Source organism: Lathamus discolor, chromosome 3 (assembly GCF_037157495.1).
Source record: "Lathamus discolor isolate bLatDis1 chromosome 3, bLatDis1.hap1, whole genome shotgun sequence".
Lineage (NCBI taxonomy): Eukaryota > Metazoa > Chordata > Aves > Psittaciformes > Psittacidae > Lathamus > Lathamus discolor.
Window position 1 is genome coordinate 122314670 of NC_088886.1, and position 20572 is coordinate 122335241.

At 39.2% G+C, this 20572-nt stretch overlaps 1 protein-coding gene across 14 annotated transcripts in view; it reads right to left on the minus strand.

Annotated features, from left to right (window-relative positions):
* Positions 1 to 20572, minus strand: part of KALRN (kalirin RhoGEF kinase) — a 521871-nt gene that overhangs the window by 304403 nt on the left and 196896 nt on the right. For all 14 annotated transcript variants that reach the window (XM_065671413.1, XM_065671394.1, XM_065671393.1 and 11 more), the window contains 2 exons: positions 11143 to 11335; positions 6102 to 6614 (listed from right to left, as the gene is read on the minus strand). In XM_065671413.1, the coding sequence (XP_065527485.1) occupies positions 6102 to 6614; positions 11143 to 11335 (706 nt within the window). The remainder of the gene's footprint in view (positions 1 to 6101; positions 6615 to 11142; positions 11336 to 20572) is intronic.

Sequence of the window (20572 nt, forward strand, 5' to 3'; positions counted from 1 at the left end):
ATGTCTAATCCATGCTTATTATGCCTGTATGATTATTACTGTTAACTGTTAAATGCCATTCATTCAGTAACAAATCCTTTTGCAGTGGAAGAGCATAGAAGGCATATATATTTCTCATTGGTGCAAAGCACTAAGGATGTGCATTCTTTATTAATCCTGATTCTGGTTCTTTCCCTTCTTAATATGCTTCCTGCCTCCTCCCCAGTCCTAATTATCCACCTCCTCAGAACTCATTTGCTTTGTATTTATTTCACGAGTCCCTCCATCAGCTTCTCAGTATTGTCCTCATTCATTTCCCAGTCTCATTCCCCCTTACAGTAATTTCTAACCCAAAATTAGAAATGACATTTCACACAAAATCTTGGAGGTAATTGTACATATGGCACACAGAACAGATCAAAGAAACTGAGCACTTCCACAAATGAAATATAAGATGGAAAATGATCCTGCACAAAGAGGATTTTATCTCAGCCAGTTGTCTGACCCAGATGCCACGTCTTTTGGCATTACACAAAACCTTAAGGGTTAATGTGACATGTTTTAAATAGGCAAACTATCACCTGCTTATGTAAAACTTCCAGGGTCTTTTGCCACTGCTAGAAGAAAATGTAGAAGTGATGGGAAACAAAGAAGAAACTGAAAATGTTGCTGATCTTTTTAATCTTTTTTAAGCTGCTTTTCGAGAAAGTCAGCTAAGACCTGTTTCTAGGAAATGCTTCCCCACACAGCATCACTTGTCTAAAGAAGCAACTACAATTGCTCTACCTAATGGACTATAATAAAATAAACTACCTCCTATTAGCAGAAGAGGCATATCGTCAGATTTGTAATGCATTTTATTACAGAGCATATAGCATCAGAATTTTTAAGTGCAGTGCAAGGGGAAGTAAATTTTGAAACCGTTAAAGTGGATACGCAGCATACAATGATATTTTCCCCTTTCTTAAACATCAAGACATCGATGTTTCTTAAAGCCATCTTCCCCACACACACCCGCTAAGCCACAGGGTAAGTTTCCACATTTTGCATTCTATTATCCCATCAAAGTAATCCTGCATCTTTTTAGACAAAAAAATGGAGAGCATTCCTTGCATTTGAGGAACATAAACCTTTAGCAGGTATACGCCAGTGATGGCACAAGCATGGTTCAGATACTCAGATTGTGTACTTCTTGGATAATCCTGTCTCCCACTGACTTTGCTGTGGAGCTAGAGCTTCTCTGTATTTTTCTCAACTAACTCTGTCTGGTGTTAAGTTAGATTCTAAACCAGGAACTCCTAAATTTAACCTGGCATTTCAGAATAAGCACTAATGTATATTGTTCTTCTGCTGAAAATCAACAGGAGTCTTCCCAATACTTACATTAGAAACGGGAATAGGACACTGGAGTCTTATAGGACAGGAGGCTAGTACAGCTGGTGTATCTGTGATTTTCCCTCTTCAGAAACCTTATCAGTTCCTTTATTTAAGGAGATCAAGGAAGAGGCCTAAAGCAGTGCTGTGTGAGAGGAGGGAGGGATGCAGTGTGTACTCTTGGTGCCACAGTCTCACTGCCCACACTTGCATAGGAAGTGGGATACAGGAGAACTGCAGCAGCTGTTATTTCACCCTATTCCCTCTCAACCATTTTGGTTACTCCCCCCTCTCCAAACTCGTCTTCTATCATACGAATTTTGCATTATTATCACATTCCAATCACTCTTGTACTCACTGAAATCCTTCTGTCATTCCAGGCTGGTCACATCACCTGAGAAAAAGGAGCAACAGCTGCTGCGTGGTAGGAGCTGCAGCCCCCTGCAGAACAGCACTACCATGGCAGCACAGCACAGCTTCCCATAGCCTGCTCCACAGGGAAAAATCACAGGCAGAGCTGTGTTTTTCAAAGGGAAGCTTTTGTATGGATGAAGCAGATGGTTTTGACTGCAAGCCTTCTACTTCACTGGTCCTTAAAGACTAGATGTGGTCTGTGGCTTGCCACTAGACTTTCTACAAAGCTGGCCCTATCCAAATAAAATGCTTCTCCCACCACCAACTTCCAGTGAAATTCACTCGTGGCATTTTCTAACTACCATTGCCATCTTTCGGAGTTTGCCTTTGTGTGGTGGACTCCAGAAAAGTCAGGAAGGAAAAGGGGAAGTGAGGACAAAGAGAACATGCAAAGTCTACTTTGCTTCCCGTTAGAGGCTGACCCCTATGATACTACAGCAGCCTGCCCTTTTCTTTGCTGTTTTTACAAGTTAACAGTAGAGATACTTAGTTCACTCCAGCTGATGACTACATTGTTTATACATAACATGGACAACACTGATTACATCATGATAGCTGTTTTTCATTCGCGCACATGCTAGGGTAGTAAAATTGATATGTAACAAGCCCAAAATGATGGGGAAATTCCTACAAAAGTCAAGTTGGGTGCCAGTTACAAATTATTTCCAGAAGAGCTGGAAAGTGCAGAGTATCAGGATATGGGTTTTTTTTTGTCTTTTTTGGGATTTATTCAAGTGCAAAACATGTGGACTCTTGCCTGAATTCTTCTCCCTATCCAGATTTCAACCAACCAATTAACATTTCTCAGATAGTTCTAATATTTGGATCTATGCTGATTGTGGGGGTTTTGTTTTAAACAATATTCAGTTTAGACTAGACTGCATTTTTTCATGTTACTGATGGCTAAAAATATCTTCCCTGTTACCCACTAAAAACACAGTTAAGCCTCAGTTCTAGTTTCAAAATTATGTATATATATGCAGATACATACGTATATATTACTTGGTAAGGAATAAACTTGTTGAACAGTGAGGGTCAGGGCTACACCAGCAGCTGAAATGTGTTATTTATCAGCAGATCATTACAGTCAGCACTGCACAGCATGTGAACTTCCTCACACCACTCTGCCAAAGCTCCCCACATGGCTGACCTGCCTGCTGACTTGAGCTTCAAGGAGCTTCCAGTCTCCATCTGGGGATTCAATCTCATTGCACTGCTTGTGCCCATGTGGTAGCCCAACTTTTCATCTCCCTGGGCTCTGCACAGGAAAATAAAACCCTAAAGGCCTGACTTGGAGACAAAGGTTCTCCAGACAGCTCTGTTCTCTCCCACTGATTTGAGTGGGAGAAGCCCAGATTGTGACTGCCACCCCCTCCTTTTATTTTGCCAATAATATGAGTTGCTCAGCAACAATTACAGAGACCTTCTGTAAGTTGCAATACCTGAAATAAGAATAATTCCTGTGTCCAGGTAGTGACTGTAGTTTATAAATGTTCCGATAGAGGGGATCTACAGGAGGGAAAAAAGTAAATTGATTTGCTTTGAACGTCTGGGGTATTTTAATACCAAGAATTTAAAAATTAACCTACTTTAAAATACTATGAGGTATTCTTGTGTCTCCTTTTTTTTTTATCCCATCTTTAAGAACTTTTCATGCAATAAGGACACGTGAATTTTTTTAAATCAGAGATGTCCAGAAAATCTACGTCCTTGACCATTTTCTCCTTATTAGAACATGTTTCCTAAAATATCACCCAATGAGTATACAGAGATATTTTAAAAGGCTCTAAAACCTTATTTATATTCAGAATTTTATGTTAGAGTTTGAGCTTTCACAGGGTATTAGAGTTGACATTTGATTAGCACTAAATGACATATCCAGGTTATATGGAAAGAGTTGTGCCTTTCCCCAGGAGATGAAGACTATTTTGGCTCTGCTACCATAACTAATTGTAGAGGGTAGAGTGCAACTGAGCAAATGGAGGTACCAGGAAACTTTAAAATTCAATACACAGACACACCGTGGTGGCTATTTACACAGTGGAGACAGTGTTCAGACTGGATTTAGCTCTGAACATTTTATGAGACAAGTACTTTCCACTCTGAGTACTGCAGTACTGAAGTAGTCAGACTACTTCAAAGAGATCTGCAAAAGGCAGCTAAGGAGAATAAGAACATCAATCTTTTATATCACTCTACATGTGTGAAAAGTGAAGTAAAAGGGTTTGCAACCTTCCCTGGAAGAATTATAGGGACTCTCAAACTGAAAAGATTAAAACCACTAATTTGAGAGTATAAAACAACCAAATATCTTCTTTATGAAAACGTAGTAGTCAAGGAAAGGAAAATTTATGTTTATAAGCAGTGGTCATCTGAACGATCCTAAAGAAAATGAAGATCCAGAGCAAAGCACTGACTGAAATGCAGCCGCCAATGGGCAGGACAGCAGTGAGCAATCTCGTTATAGCATATGACACACAAGGGAAAGGGAGAAGAAGAAGAAACTGTAGCATTTCGAAGACACACTCTGTGCTTATGCAATTTAGAGTGATACTGCAGTGACTCTCATTTTAGAGAGACTCATCTGAATTTAAGGTTCTCCCAGCAGGAGGCTTGATTATACAATTTTGAAGCCTTTTTAGTTATTGCATCCCTTAGAGATATTTAGTACATGTATTGAAAACCAATGACTTGTGTCTTGCTCTGTGCTACTGAAGATTATGTTTCTTTCAGTAAAGTGCTTCTCCCTGATGTTTTAATAATAACATTAATTTGCATGTGATTAAAAAAAAAATCATCTTCAGTGAGATTCCCCTGCAGATGACACCTGCATTTCTTTTACTATTCTTCCTGGGTGCAGTCAGACACATTGGTGAAACAACTGGATCATATATTAAGTGAAGAAGATTCAGAGACTGGTACTTTTGAGGGATATACAGACCAGATAAACATGGGTCTGAGAGCTCAGTACCTTCCACTGAGAATACCCTACTTCTGTGGCCTAGAATTTAAAATTCGCAGCAACGACTTCTCACAAAACCATGTAACAAGATGTCAAGTACTTCTGTGTTAAGGAAGTGAGACTGCTAAGACTCTAGCTCAACACAGTTTTCTAAAATAAATTCACTGAAATCAGTGCCTTCATACACTTCCAGAGGCAAACAGCAGATGAATACTAGAAGTAGTAAAAAGCCTGCTTTATGGTGTATGACTGAAATTTGTAGGTGGTGGTGTGTATGAGACCTGGTTAGGGAACTCAGGTGGGTTTTTAGCCAGTCTTTTCAACAACTATGACAAACTGCTATGCTTTGCTTGCAGGGGACTTCCCTATCAACAGGTTCCTAAATGAGTATCTTCTGAAGAGTGAGGGTATGGCGATGTAACACTTCAATGGTACTGCACACCTTTGAAACTGCAGTTTCCTAAAGCTGTTACTTACCCCTCCTTCAGCCACTCTTAAGTATTTTTTTACATGGTATTTCATTTTGAGAAACCCTATCTGGTTTTCAGGCTGATACACTACATTACAATCGTCTAAGAAATAAGAAGTTGCAATGCAATCTCTATGGAATAACTTCATGTTAAATATTTCTCAAATTAGGTCTTTGCTGGTGAACAAGAATCTTGGCCACTGACTCAGTGTCAGGTATGAATTCAACTGCCATCCTTAAGTGCTGTTTAACGCAAACCAGCCATGCTGGGTTTTACATGCTGCTGTCATTTCAGAATACTTTCTCTTGGTCTGTTTATATGTTTAACCTAAACACAGTCTCAGATCTCACACTGTGTGAACTAAGTGGCCATGTCCTTGTACAAAGCCATTACCAAAGATTTTACCAGCTGCAAATCTTGTTCCAATTTCCTACGAAAGGGAAACTGAAAATGTTGTCTGAGATAACAATTTGTAGGACTTAAACTACAAATTTCCCATATAATCACAAGAAGTGCAAACAATAATCATAGTGAATCAAACCCTAAAATCATTCTTCTTTAGGTGCTGTGATGTGTAGATAAATATATTCATAAGCTTTGTAAAAGAAACTTGAAAAAAAAGGCTGATTCTCGTGCTAACATCTACCAAACGTACCCACTGTGACACAAAAATGCAGATTAAATTTCATCAAAAATGACACAGACAAGTTATTCTTGAATATCGTTATGCCTGCTACATCCAACAATTTTACTTCAGTGAATTTGGTTTGAGAGTCACGTAAGTACATCTGCTAGCAGTATGAGATTTACACCTGTGCTGAATACCTCATAGTGCTAATTGGTCTCAGTGTCCTTTTGGTAAAGTCTTGGCTAAAGTATGAAAGGAACAGATTATTCCCTACCTTCTCAGCATCTTGCTCGAAAAGTCGAAGTTGAAAGCACTGGTCCAGTTTCAACTTGCGGACATGCCACATCTGATGTAAGTGTTGCCGGGTAGAATGTAGCTTGTCTAAAAGGCTGGTGATCTTTGGCACAAGACTTTGAAAATCTGCACTTCCAGGAATGCAGTTCCTACCAGAAAAACCATCACTGCATCTTATGCATTGTAATAACCTCTGACCCTCACGATCCAGTTCTTCTACAGGAGCTTTAATCACTTTTTTCTTAAGCTGCGTGTGCTCATCAATCAGCCTTCTTGAGCCCTCAACATCAACTGGAAACTCCTTCCTAGCCAACATTTCCTGGAGATCCTCCAGCCTTGATAATAAATGGACGGCACTGTTGAAAAATTCTTCCAAGGAGACGCGCAACTCTATCCATTCATCGTGGTTGTAATCCAAGGATCCTTCAAATTCATCCGTCAGTTGAGAAGGATCTACGAGTTTTGCCAGGCCTTCCACGGATACCATACTTGTCTAAGGAAGGGAAAATAACAGAATTTGAATCAGTGACTCTCTAATCAGAAATAACAGTGCAATTCATAAATAGCATGAAGAGATTATTTTCCTCATCAATACGTAATTGAACGAACTCTGTAAAAGATGCTGAGGACTGACCTGATTATCAAAATCATATGATGAGAATGTTTCTGTCATATATTACTTTAACCCAGCTGGACACTGAAGACTTCTTACTGCACCTCTTTGATATCTGGACATGATTGTTCAATAAACAGGTATGTGGTATTACAGGGATTCTACTACTTGTGTTACACTCAGGGTAGTGGCTAAAGAGCAGCAAAAGTTATAGGCATATGAACCGAAGCAGGTATTGTGACCTACGAAAACACAGAAAATGCTGGTTTTTTCTTCCAGATTATTCTAGTTGGCTTTTGCCACAGGCAGACCTCTTTCACGTTAGTAATTTCTAATGTAATTAAGCCAAAATCAACATAAATGTGAAATGTCATTGGAATATTAACAATTAGAATTTATTGCTAATAGGAAGTACTGCTCATGAATCATACACAATCAATGAGAGATGGTTTTAATTCATTCAGACTCAGTAATCAGTGATCAAGAAAAGCATTGGGTGCCTGGAAAGCAGATTATAGCTTAAGGATGCAACGACTGATGGCTGTTCCCATTTATTTTAGCAAAAATACTTTTCCCTGAAAGATGAGCATAGGGTTTCATATTTCTAGAGTTACTAGAGATTTTCAGTGTTGTCACGTTAACAACCAAGTTGGCAGCCCTTAGAGGCTTCTGATGTTCATTAGTGACTGCACACCTATCCCCTAAAGATCAAGCCTCTAAAGAATGTCAGTTTGCACTCTTCAGAAGTAGAGACACCCAATAATCACAGCAATCTTTTAAAAGTCATTACAAAGAAACCTCAAGTACTGTCCATTATCCTGAATTTTGCCCAAAATAGCAGGCTGTCTGCTGGTTTAAAGTTAATAATAGGCTTTTCTTCCAATTGCATCCATCTAAAAATACCAGGAATTCTGCAACATATGAAAATTGGTATTGGATTGAACTAATGATCAGCGGGAAGATTATTTTAATACTTTCTTGGAACATTCAGTGATTTTGGGAAGGGGAAGGACAGAGACAACAAACAAATGGGAAAGTAATTTCAAATTTCTAAACCTCTTGACTTGGATATTAACCCCTTGAAGATAATCCAATTTAGAGTTAAACTGCCTGACAGGAAAAGACTTCTCTTCATAGCTAGTACCTGGGCATGCCTACTGCAGTGTGTCAAGCTAATGCAAGCACTCCTCTCATCATGAACAGAATTTGATGTGGTAGAGCAGAAAGGCTTTTAATTTCATGAATTCTGCAGCAAATTTATTCATTCAGATTTTTTTCTTTAAGGAGTTAGAATCACAGAATCATAGAATAGTTAGGGTTGGAAAGGACCTCAAGATCATCTAGTTCCAACCCCCCTGCCATGGGCAGGGACACCTCACACTAAACCATGTCACCCAAGACTCCATCCAACCTGGCCTTCAACACCACCAGGGGTGGAGCATTCACAACTTCCTTGGGCAACCCATTCCAGTGCCTCACAACCCTCACAGTAAAGAACTTCTTCCTGATATCCAATCTAAACTTCCCGTTTAAGTTTTAACCCGTTACCCCTTGTCCTATCACTACAGTCGCAAATGAATAGTCCCTTCCCAGCATCCTTATAGGCTCCCTTCAGATACTAGAAGGCTCATAGCATGAGGTCTCTGCGCAGCCTTCTCAAAGTTCTTGAAACTCTCACGAGAACAACCACAATTAGGCAGGTAGGTAGTAAAACAGAGTAACTGCTTGTCAGGCACCACCTATCTTTCGTTTAGAAATCACTTTAAAAAGCATTGCTCACTATTTAAACATTTTTTGGCAGAAGGAAGAAAATAATCTTGAAGGCATCTCTGTATTAATGCTAACTAAGCTGCCTGGTCCATTCCTCAAAATGACAGGAAGGTTTGGAGTCCACGTACGTCAACTAAACCCTTATTTTTCTCTTTTCTTTGTGTGATGATCTGGGGCATGCTTCACCCTTGACTGTGACACAGAATCATTCTGCCAGAGTCTCACAACACAAAACCCAGATCATTAGCCTCCACTAAGGGTCCTACACTACCCTGGCACATGCATAATGCTTCCATTAAGCTTAAAAGCAGAATCTGGCCTTAAAACTGATGCTAGTTAGTGCTGAGTTTGTAGATGGGGTAATTCAACAGAGACTTCCATTGTCTTCCGCTGCAGTCTGTTCCTGCCAAGAACCTTCTGTTTGTTCACAACTGTGGGAAATCACTGTGATAGTTCAGTGCAGAGAGAGTAGCTGTGTGCTGCCCCACATAAATCAAATCAATGTAAGTCATATTGACCTGCGATGCTTATTTGATATTCAGAGCTCTTATGAGAGAACATGAGCTGCCCCAGAGCCTGAGCCTACTTAGCAGATACACAGCAGCATCCACAAGAATCCTTTAAAACAGAAGTTACTGGATTGTGGTGTCTGTATTACAGGTCATTTACTGTAAAGTGGACCGCAGCTTAATAAATCCCATTAAAATCACAGAATTGAAGGACTCATCAGTTCTGGCTGTCTGCAACTGGCCCAATAGACAGCAAAAGCACTGACTCTCTTTCTCTGGCCCAAACATTTGTGAACCATCACAAACACCCATGTGAACAGCCCAGAAGACAGGCCAAGGATCAAAGGTGCACACACAAAATTGAAAATACCCTTAGTATCTGCCAGCATGTACAACAAATGAGTCCAGAGTTTTTAACACAATACAGACTCAGAGCAGTAACTATGAAGAATAGCTTGATCACAGTTTACTCTCCACTGTCATGACACCAACTCCACACAATAAAAAGATATAAACCAAGACTCCAGAAAGTTTAATTTTAAAAACAAACAGATGTTCTAAAAATACATATTTGAGCTCTGCTACTTTACTTCTGGGTCTTGAAGCATTAGGAAGACATTACTTATGTTTACTAAAGCTCTGAAGGATTGAAATCCAGTGTTGGATGGACAGCATAATCTGTCTTTTCTTGGGCTTCCCTGGTACTACCCCTTAGTGCCCATATATATTTTAAACAGAAGCTCCACATCCCCATATGCTATTCTGGTCTATGCACAGGCCCTCTCCTGCTTCATGTTCTTCTGTACCTGTGCATCTCCATTCTCCTTCCCACTGCCCTGATCCCACTCATTCCCCACAGGCAGCGTTGCCCATCTCATTGCACTGTAATGGCAGCCATTTCTGCCAGGGCCAGTGATTTTAGTAAGTGTGAGAAATCTCTGGAGGTGACACGAAGCTATACTGAAGACAGCTTTGCTTTCAAAGCCACATAGGGGATAGCAAGTGGGGGCTATTTTGATGCCTAAGCCCTCATAGGTAGCCAAGGAAGGTAAAGACCCAATTAAATACCAACATTTATGAGTTTATTGGTTTTATTGTGAGACAGAGAGAGAAAAATGAACAAATACTTAAATTGTGATAAGTAAAAGTTTGTTAACGCTTAACACCAATCTAGTTGCCCACTGCAATTCAGGAGTGCTTTTAAGAAGAAACTTAAAATAATAACATATTTATATCACACACTGACTGCAACATATCTTAAATATATAATTAAATACAGTCTTCCATTGGAGCCAACAATAAGAACTATAGCCAAATTCTTTTCTGAGTTTCAGGGATGTAAAATCTCTGAATTAATGGATTGGTAAATAAGACAGTCAATGATAGAATTGTTTCTCAGCAAATTAAGAAAAAACAGCACATGACTAACTCACGGCTGGGCAAGATTGATGTATGAGCACTTCACGCTCCTGAGTTTTGCTTCTCTTTGGGTAAGAATATGAAATTTACAGAAAACTAAAGTGCACTAAGAGAACACAGCCAGGTTGTCTTCACCAATGACAAAGTTACTAAAATTATCTTTAATTACACAGTTGTATATGGGTTACTTCTCAAAGAACCTTCTTGAGGCACCTTATCATTAACCCAAGTTGTTAATGTTACCCCTGAACTGTAAATCTCAATCAAAGCAGTGACAATACACAGTTGAGTTTAGTATAAATGTCTTTTATAAAAAAAGCCACTTCCTGAAGTGGGTAGAGGTCAACTAATAAACACACACTGTAACATCTAGAGAACTTCGTCTTTAGTGTATTGACTGATTCGGCGGGGCTTTTTTCCTAAGAGAAGCAAAGGAAAGACTGAATGCAACACTACCAAAAATAAATGGCACAAAAAAACCCTCACCAAACTTTGCTGTATGTGAACCTCTAGAATCAAACACGCATCCTGTTCCACCAGTGTCCTCAGGAGGCAACCTGCTGCCAGGGTATCAGCCCACTCCTTCAAACAGGCCTCAAATGTCTTTTTTTTTCCCCTTAGTCACAGGGCTTGGGAATTTTTTGTTTTACATGAAGAAAAATTCTCATCAGAGCTAATGCCTTATCATACATCTCTCATGTGGCTCTCACCTCAAAGATGAACTTGGAACTGCCGAAGTTCGTTTTCTGCTTCTGCCAGAAATTATCAGGTTTTATAATCAGGGCGACATGAATCTCAGCAGGAAAGGCTTCTTGAAGGGTCTTTAGGAGAGGCTTGATCAAATCCCATTTGGATCCCCGCATATCGATAATAACAGTGAATCCTCGTTTACAAACATCTTCACTGTAAGAATAGAACCATATTAAAATAATTAATGTTGTGGACAGTCACTCTGAAATTTAACTTTTTTTGCTAGTCTGCAGGGCTTCAGAGCAAAGCAAGGAATGATATACTTCAAAATAATAGCTAAAAGATGATACAGCATAAAGGCTATCTGAAAGGCTATATTAATTTTACCATAACCTAATTTACATGAAATTTAAGTGTATATATTAAAGTTCTAATTTTCCAAATACATGTAATTCAAATTTTCGCTGAAAACACATAACTTCACACAATTGAAAACAGAATCAAATATACCTGTATAGAAGCTACTTATGTGTACATGCAGCAGGTTCTGCTTTCACTGTACTGAATTCAAGACAGAAAGAAGGGTCCTGTACCTTAATGTTGCTGGGCACTTGTAAGTTTGTGTGTCTTCATTTTAGAGGCACCTTTAAGGGCTTTTTAAAAACTGTAATTTTCAGAAAGTGCCTAGCAATTATTCCCTGCAAGGAAGGTTCTTGTGACTCAGTATGTGGACTGTTAAATTTGGGGCTCTTTTCCCTCCTGACTGATCTTCCAAATGTTGCAGCATTTTTTTCAATCCGCAGTCATACTTTCCTGCTACCCTGTGCTCTTCCCTTCTCAAAAGGTCAAGAAAGTTATCTGGCTTGGTCATTGCCAATGCACGGGGCCCCTAAACACCAGAGCATTTGTCTTGCAAACCCATCTTCCCTTTTTCCTCAGGGGAAGAGAAAAGAAAGAACATAATGACATGTTGATACAAGTCAAATCTGGGCAGCTTTCATCATTGCTTTTACAGGGACATAGTATTGCTCCTCAGAAAAAGAGGTATGGTTCAGAACTGCCATCCTTCATCTGCAGCATCCAACATTAGATGAGATTTAGGAAGTGTCTGCTTCTCTGACTGAGCAGCTAATATATCTCCCATGCACTACGTTGAAGTCTTGAGAGCTATGGTGCCTGCTTAGGCCTCAAGCACTTGCACAAAATGTGAAATTTGCCATCACCAGTAATATTATCGGCATGGTAAATGAGTAAAATTCTTTAGTGATGCACAAAAAATGCCAGAATGGTCTACCTACTGATCTATTTTATTTTATTCTTTTTTAAGGTGGAATGGAGGCCACAGCTTTTTTCACAGAAGGAAAAGCTATTGGAAGAAAGGAAGTGTGGAAAGAAGAAAGAAAGATGAAAACAGAACAGTTGAGAAAGAGGAGAAACATGGCAGAATGCATGCTTGCATAATGAATATAACAGACATAACAGTGAGGTACAGAACAAGAAAACCTGCTATACATGAATATAGTACCTTCAACTTTTCTGAAAACTGACCAACATATCAACACATAAATAGGATCAATAATGTGTACATAAATACATATGTAGTGCAATTTAAAATAGCAAGTGTTACTATCACTGGAATGAATCTGAAATACGCTGAGGACAGACATAATTATGTATGGGTATAATGCAGAGATTGTAAGAGTCTGTTCAGCCTCCACACACATACACTCAGTGCACAAAAAGACAAGGTGATTTTCACTATATTCTACCTCTCTAAATTCTTGAAGCACTTTGTCTGCTAATAAGACCCAGCTCCTACATCTCTCACTGAAAACAACTCCATAAAGCTCACGACTAGGTTTCTGGGCTGGAACACGGACAGGAATATCCTCCATAAAAGGCACACTGGATTAACATATATAACTTAAAAACTAAAGTCTTTGGTGACCTTAGCAGTATCTAGAAAGATCTGTGCACAGATAGACTACCCCATAGCAAAGCATGTTTTGCCACATGAAGACAGCTCACTAACTTGAACAGTCTCAACTTAGTGCCAGGAAGGAGCAGTTAAACACAACAACCTTGGTCCTATGCCTTAACATTATTGGCACATCTATAGCAAACTACATACAACAGTCAGTGCAAAACAAAACTAAGGACACCAGGCACTTCCAGACACTGTCAGGGATTTTATTCTTTTTATTCAATTTTTACCTACTGCTGAAAGGTCAGACATCTGATCTTTCCATAACTAATGCCAAAAAAGGCTGTAAAAACAACTTTACTGGTGGTGCTACTGCCTCTTGCTATTTGGAATAAGAGCTGAGACAAAGAATCAAATCAGAAAGGGATGAATAGAAGGGGATTTGTGTTTTGGTTTGCTTTTTTTTTTCTTGAAAGCTTTATAGGGTCTTCAGTAACTTCTGCCAAGTCACCAATCACTGTTATTCCAACTCCCCACAGCTGCTGCCAACCTGACAATTTACCAAATCTGATCTAAACCAAAAAGTTGGTTTAATGCTTACTCATGAATAGCATAAAAACCTGCTTCGGTAAGCAGAACAGCTGTGTCCTGATGGACTGAAGTCTTCCATTCATGAAGCTGAACTAAAGTCCTAGACCCAGACAGTCTCAAAATCAGACCCTGCCGTAGCCCCAGCTTTGGAGAATAGGCAGTGCGATATCATTTTGATACCCACAATTACATACCACCATGATTGGACCAATCTGCCTCTCTGGACCCTGGAGGTGCAGAGAAGCACTGGAGGGAGCAGACAGTACTGCCGCCTGTTCCCATCAACACACCAAGCCTAAGCATGCCTGCATGAAAAAATGCTCTACAACACCCTAAACCCTGCTTTCAGGTTTTTGGAGACTTCACAGTGTGTGTTCAGTGGAAGAAGTAACAGTAATGATTCCTCATCTTTTTCTGAGGATATAGAACAGCCACTGACCCTGCAGGCCAGGCTGGGACATCAGCCCATGGGCAGGGGTCAAGATGCTTCCTGATTCTTGTCCTGGAAGAGGCAATAAGCAGTCATTCCCTACCAGCACTATCCACCGTCCTTGTAACTAGACCACATTTTCAAAAAATTGCTTACTTTCAAGTATGAAACTGATAGGATGCAGGGATGGCGGAGGAGGAAAGAAAGGAGAATAATCGTAAGAGTTCTTGGGCTCAAAACACATCAACAAGTAACAACTATTTCACTAATAATAAAAACTCAATACAATGCTCTTAATTACAGAGATTTCCCTACTTGATTGGTCACATAGGCATGCAAGTTTCTGTACGAAATAAGTGAAAAGATGGGTACCCCTTTTCAATTGTAGTGACGATAAGGTACAAATGGATGGTATTTACCATTTTCAGCAACTTTAGCTCTGTTTCAAGAACCTTGCGCACAATCTTGAGGAAATGGCTCTGCTTGCAATTTTTTTTCTTTAATGAGATGAATGGTACTAATCTGTAACAAGACCTGTGGGTCTGTAGTTTCATCTACAGAATATGATCTCTCTGTCACAGTGATAATTCCACACATCCTTCTCTGACTCTTTGCAGAAAATTAACACCTGATTTCTAAACCTGCCTGTTGAAAACTATTATTTAACAGTGTTTAAACTGTTGCAAGCCAGAAAGCTGTCTGCTCATTATTTCTGCTTTCAGCTGCCAGCATGCTGTGGGGAGGAGTGACTTTGAGAGCACTTATACTGTACAAGCAGGCAGCTGGATACTAATCAGGTACTAATACCTCAGAGAAAGAAGAGAGTGAGAAGACAATTATTTAGATTTTAAGCTCTTCAGGGCAGGGACCATCAGCCATGCTGCATTTGTCTAAGGAGCCTGCATTGGTGGAGGTCTCCAAGTACCTATATTCATACTACAGTATTCAGCTGTTTAGAACAAATACACACACACACGAAATACTCTTCAGGAAACTATAGGCGAAAATCCGAAGAATTTAAAATAATGAGTAATAACAGTCTGCAAAGCTGAACACATCTATGGAAGTATGAAAAGCTTACAAAAATGTGGGGACACCTCACAGGCAATGTAGTTCAAAAAAAAAAAAAAAAAACCCCAAAACTCAAACAAAACAAAAATACAACTAAAAAAGCTGCAAGTTTAAGTTGTAATATCTAAATATTACAGCTCCTGCTAGGGTCCTAAAAAAGTTGGCTGTGTGTACTGCTCAACCCAGGACATTACCCATAATGAAGCACCCATAAACTCTGGTGAGTCATAGCAATCTGTGAAGATTTGTCATCTTTGACAGTCAGTCACTGTTCTTCAGTTACTTCAACATGTACTGAGGAATGACCCTAGGTTCCTTTTGAATAATCTAGCCATGCTTATTAAATGTACTGTTTAAACGGAACAACTCAAACCCTTCCCAGTTTAGCAATTGAGCAGGAAAAGCATCAGTAGCAATCAAGCTTCCTCCACACTTTCCAGGCAAGACATGCCTTGTCCCTGGCTCCCCAGATGCTACATCAATCCACGTATCTATTACGCAAAAGTAATCATTTTAGGATGACAATTAATGATGATTGTGGTACTTAATTTTTTCTGGTATTGATATTTGATCAGAAACTGGAGAAAACACTCAGAGCAAGGTATTTAGGCAATCCATCAGCCTTTTGGCTGTGCTCATCTGGACTAAATTTGCAATGGTGAGCACAAAATATTTCTTAGGTGATACGTCATTTCACTTGCTACACTGCTTTTAAGCAAAGACAAAGACCAGCTTCTAACTTCAATAAAAATACACTTGGATATTTGTGAAAACAATACTTACAATGTGGATTTTTTTAAAGAAGCATAAAATCAAAACTCAGAAACAGATGTGATAATTTTATCAAAATAAATGCCTCTATTTTGGTTTCTAGGATACTTTCATAGCCTTATTTTCTTAAATTTCCTCTTTAATTCAGGCACATTCTAAATTGTATTTTCTTTGGCAAAGGCTGGCTTGCTGGGTATCAAATGAGTTTAAGGACTTCATGCTTTCTGATTAATCTTTCGAATACCTATCATTGATTATGTGTATTTTTCATCCTTATGGTTTGGCCAAAGCTTCTGGCATTTAGAAGCTTTAGCACTTGATTAGCTGAAATAACATATTTCCACTCCCATTTTGCATTCATGAGTTAACGACAAGCACATTTAGCATACCTGTTGGACCACTAAAATCACAGATCTGATATGTACAGCATCTCATTTAAAATATGATTTATTAACAGTGAGAGCAAGATCTCCTTTATGGCGGGTCAGCATAACCTTGCCAGGAGACACACTCAGCGTAACAAGTAGCTCTATGAGCATCAGTTTGTAAGCACAAAATCTGCAGGAACTTAATTATTTTTGAGATCTCCATTCCTTTGACTAATGTGGCTGGAGTCAGTCGGCTGATTCACAAGCTCATGGTGGGAAAGGAGAGGAGAAAAGTGGGTATGTGAAAGCCTCCAAGCGCAGACTCTTATCTCAAAGGCTTCATTTCATACTGAGACTAAACTAACTCAGCTGCCTAATTTCCATATCAAGGTGTGCCAAGGATCACTTCAGTAACTTACATGTTAATATTTTTGATCAGTTGCAAATTTTGTTTACTCGCGGTTTTTTTACTCAGCTTGAAAATGAAGCTAAACATGGAGGTTTATAATGGAGGTTTATAATCAGAATTTACTGACTGACTTATTTTGGTTCCCATGTTGAGCCTGAAGATCACCTTGTCAATAGAAATAGCCATCTACATTCCTAATATACATTCCGATGCATTTAGAGGACCAGATAGTCTATTCTAGCATGTTTGTCAAGCCCTCCTGAATCAACATTATTTGATAAAATATTTTACTCCATTTAATACTTCTCAGCAATATGTACTTTGCTTATTATCAGTTACCAGGTGCATCCCTCAATTTTGACACTGTCAGTCTGAGTTGTTACCCACGTTCCCTAGTGACTGTGACCATTAAGCATGAGGAGGCAGTTTGTCTTCTCGAAGATCCTAGGACACTTGTGACTGCTCATCCTCACATCTCCCTTACGTGCTGGTATACCAGTGACCAGCGGAGGAAGTTAGTGATTCGCATCCCGAGAGCACCATTACTCTGGAACAGCAATTCACAGAAAGTTCCCACCAGAAAGCTTCAGCTACCTAAAAGACTGTAAGTAGGCAGACTTCATCCTGAATTTTCCTTCTTACATTTTCTAACTTGGTTTCACAATGCTTTCTCGTAATTAGAGGAGAAACAGTCATCCAGCCTCCATTTCCAACTAATCCTTTCTTCCTCACTGTGACCTAAATTTGTTTCTTCTCTTTCAGCACTGGAAAGGAATCACTCATTCTCACTTCTCTTTTTAAGAAAGAGAAAGAAAGAAAGAAATCAAAGCCAGTTTCACATTGGCTGGATCTGGACATAAAGCAGCAATCGAGAGAACATTCAGTGACGTTGTAAAAAAGACTTGGAGCCGGTGAGGTCTGGACAGAGACAAACCTCCTGTCTCTGGTTTCCAGCCACTGCTCTTAGGGGACAAGAGGTGTGATTGCGAATGGCACAAGAATGCAGATGTGTGGGCTGCACAATGTCCACATTCAACCCCTGCCTCTGGCCCCATGTCAGCAGGAGGGAACAGAAAGAGAGAAAAAAACCCAAACATCTTCGCAGAATCTAACTGGTGCCAGAACTGGTGCTCCTGCTGTTCTCAAGCAAGTAGCTTATTTTGGTATTCAATTTTTACTCCTAAGAAAAATGGCTCTGAAGTCAAAGCAATTCTGCTGTAAAGTGATGTAAGCCAGGAAGAACTCAGACATCAGCTATGTGTAAGAACCTTTTCCCAATATGTAACCGTGATCCTGTGAACTCCTGAGAGTTGTGAGAGGTGTAAGTCCCATATGGTATCTCTGTCAGGATACAGCAGAGTTGTGTTGTGCTGTCTTGTACCTAGGTAAAAATCCTGATTGACATCATTACACCCCAGGCCAGAAATGGGACCCAAAGCTCTGCAGGCATTCACTCTCCCATTTAATTGAGCAAATAAACACTATTTGAGAAGTTTCCTGTCTTCATTCAAATAGCAAAGATATAAAACACAGCTGTGTCCAAGAATGCATGATTGCAGCTGTTAAAGCCAAATCTGGAGAGTGACTATTATAATTTTTCACATTCCTATTAAGTTTCTGCTGGTAAATGATGTCTTCATATAAACCCATTTGCCCTCTTCCCCTTTTATTGTTTCACATATACTATATTTGGATCAATATCTGGCAGGTCTTTCTTCACACAGCTGTTGAGATAAATATGAAATTAATCAGGGCTTTGTTTTTGTGGGAGCAGGGCTACATTTAAAGATTTGTTACTACAACAAAGAAACATTTGAACAGTAAGTACCATTCAACTCTCTCGAGCATTTAAAGTCTCCTATTTGAGATGATTTAGCAGAAACAAAACCAAAAAAGCTTTACTAAATGAAAATTATATGTTATTGACATTTGATGGAAAAAATAAATATTAGAGTTGTGTTGAAATATAAACACACCATTCTGGAAAAAGTTTGGATGAGCAGAGGCTATTGAGCCTTTGTTTGGAGATACAAATCCATTGGATTCCAGGTGAGAAATAAATATATACAGTTGTGCTTAGTACAGTCAAACTAGTAGGATTTAAAAAATAAATATATCTTTTTGCCTACACGTTAAGCATTTTTTGCTAGCTCAAGTAAGGAGACCATGAAGTCCATTTTACATTCAGTCACTACAAAGTTTAGTCTACAGTCAACACTGACAGATTTTCACATAAGGAAAGGGACTCTTCATCTGGGCAATGACTGCCTGGGGCTCTTAGACCTGGCGATCCTGATTTATCAGTTCAAGGCATCAGTGACTTAACAAGTGAGAGAGTGGAGCAGAGCGAACAGCTCCTGGAATTCCAGTCATCATAGTAAAACACAGTCACCCCAGAATGGAAAGTCTCCAGATTGCAAATACATATATTTCATTGAAATGCATTGTGAGAGGCAGAATTACCCGTAGTGGAAAGACATTTTATAGCATAAATAAACCTGCAAACATGTTCAGCTCATGCAAAGAATGATTAATATAAGTTTATACAGGAGACAGCAGCACCTCGTGAAATCCAATATATGTCCAGAGGCAGACACCATGCCAAATCCAGTCCTGATGTAAGCAGGCATAAGCACTCTGGGACTAGCACACCTGACGTAGGGCTGTTTGGCTCACAGATGAGCATAGGAAAAAATACTCTTCAAAGATGCTAAAATCACTTTTCAAAGTAGTATTAAGATTGCTTGCAGTAAGCACTCATCGGTTCTCATATGCTGCTCCTGGCAGTAGAGGAGAGCAAGGTACATACATTTACAGAGAAGCTTTAATTAAAATAAGGAGCTAAGGAGAGAAGATGAGAAATTACATATTAATTCAAAATAAGACGTTTCATAATAAGTGCAGGTTCTCATGAGAGTGTGTATTGAATTAAAAACAAAAAAAAAGGCCTTTATAGCAGCAAAATATTCTGTTTAAGCCTTTTCAGATGAAATGTCTTTTTTCATTTAATTTCTTCTTGGTTTGTTTTTGGGATTTTTCGTTTTGGTTTGGGTTTTTTGTTTGTTTCTTGGTTTTTTTTGTTCTTTTTTTCTAACCAGGCAACATAAAAAAACCCAAAACTTTGAATTTCATCAAAACAAAATATATTGACCTAATATTTTAGAGTTATTTTCTCTGAGAAATTTCTAATGCTTTTGGATTTTTTTCTTATTTAAAAATCTGCACTTCAAAATAGCAGATTCTTCCACAAATAAGTAACTTAGCTTCTGCCCATCTGCAGTACAGAGTTCAACATTTTTTATCTCTTAAGCAGAAGTGATATAACCACTCTTTGAGGCTTACAAGGTTTTGGACAGAGTCCACACATGGTTTAGTGTGAGATGCCCCTGCCCATGGCAGGGGGTTGGAACTTGATGATCTTAAAGTCCTTTCCAACCCTAACTATTCTATGATTCTATGTAAGGGCACGCACTGGGTTTACTTGCATCTGTTTAGGAGGAGAGATTGAGTGCTACATCCCAGAAACACTCTGTGGTCCCTGCAATGAGTCTGTTTATGCTAAGAATGAGACTTTACTGAGAATTTGAGCTCTCTTTAGAAGTATACAATTTAAAAGCTGACACCTTAGTACTCCCCAGGTTGGACAATGAGGGCTGACCATGACCAACAAATCAGTGGCACTTGTTTTTTTTTTGAGCTCCACCCATATATAAACAAAGCGGGTCTTTTAGGCACAATGATCTACCCAAAATAGTTCACTTATCAGATATAGATACTTCCTCCCATGCCAGGATGGGTGAAGACTGCTTGTGGGAGTACATCCAGAAGGGATTGCTCTGAAGCTACAGAATCAACCTATTTTGTAAGATACAATCTTAAAATCAAT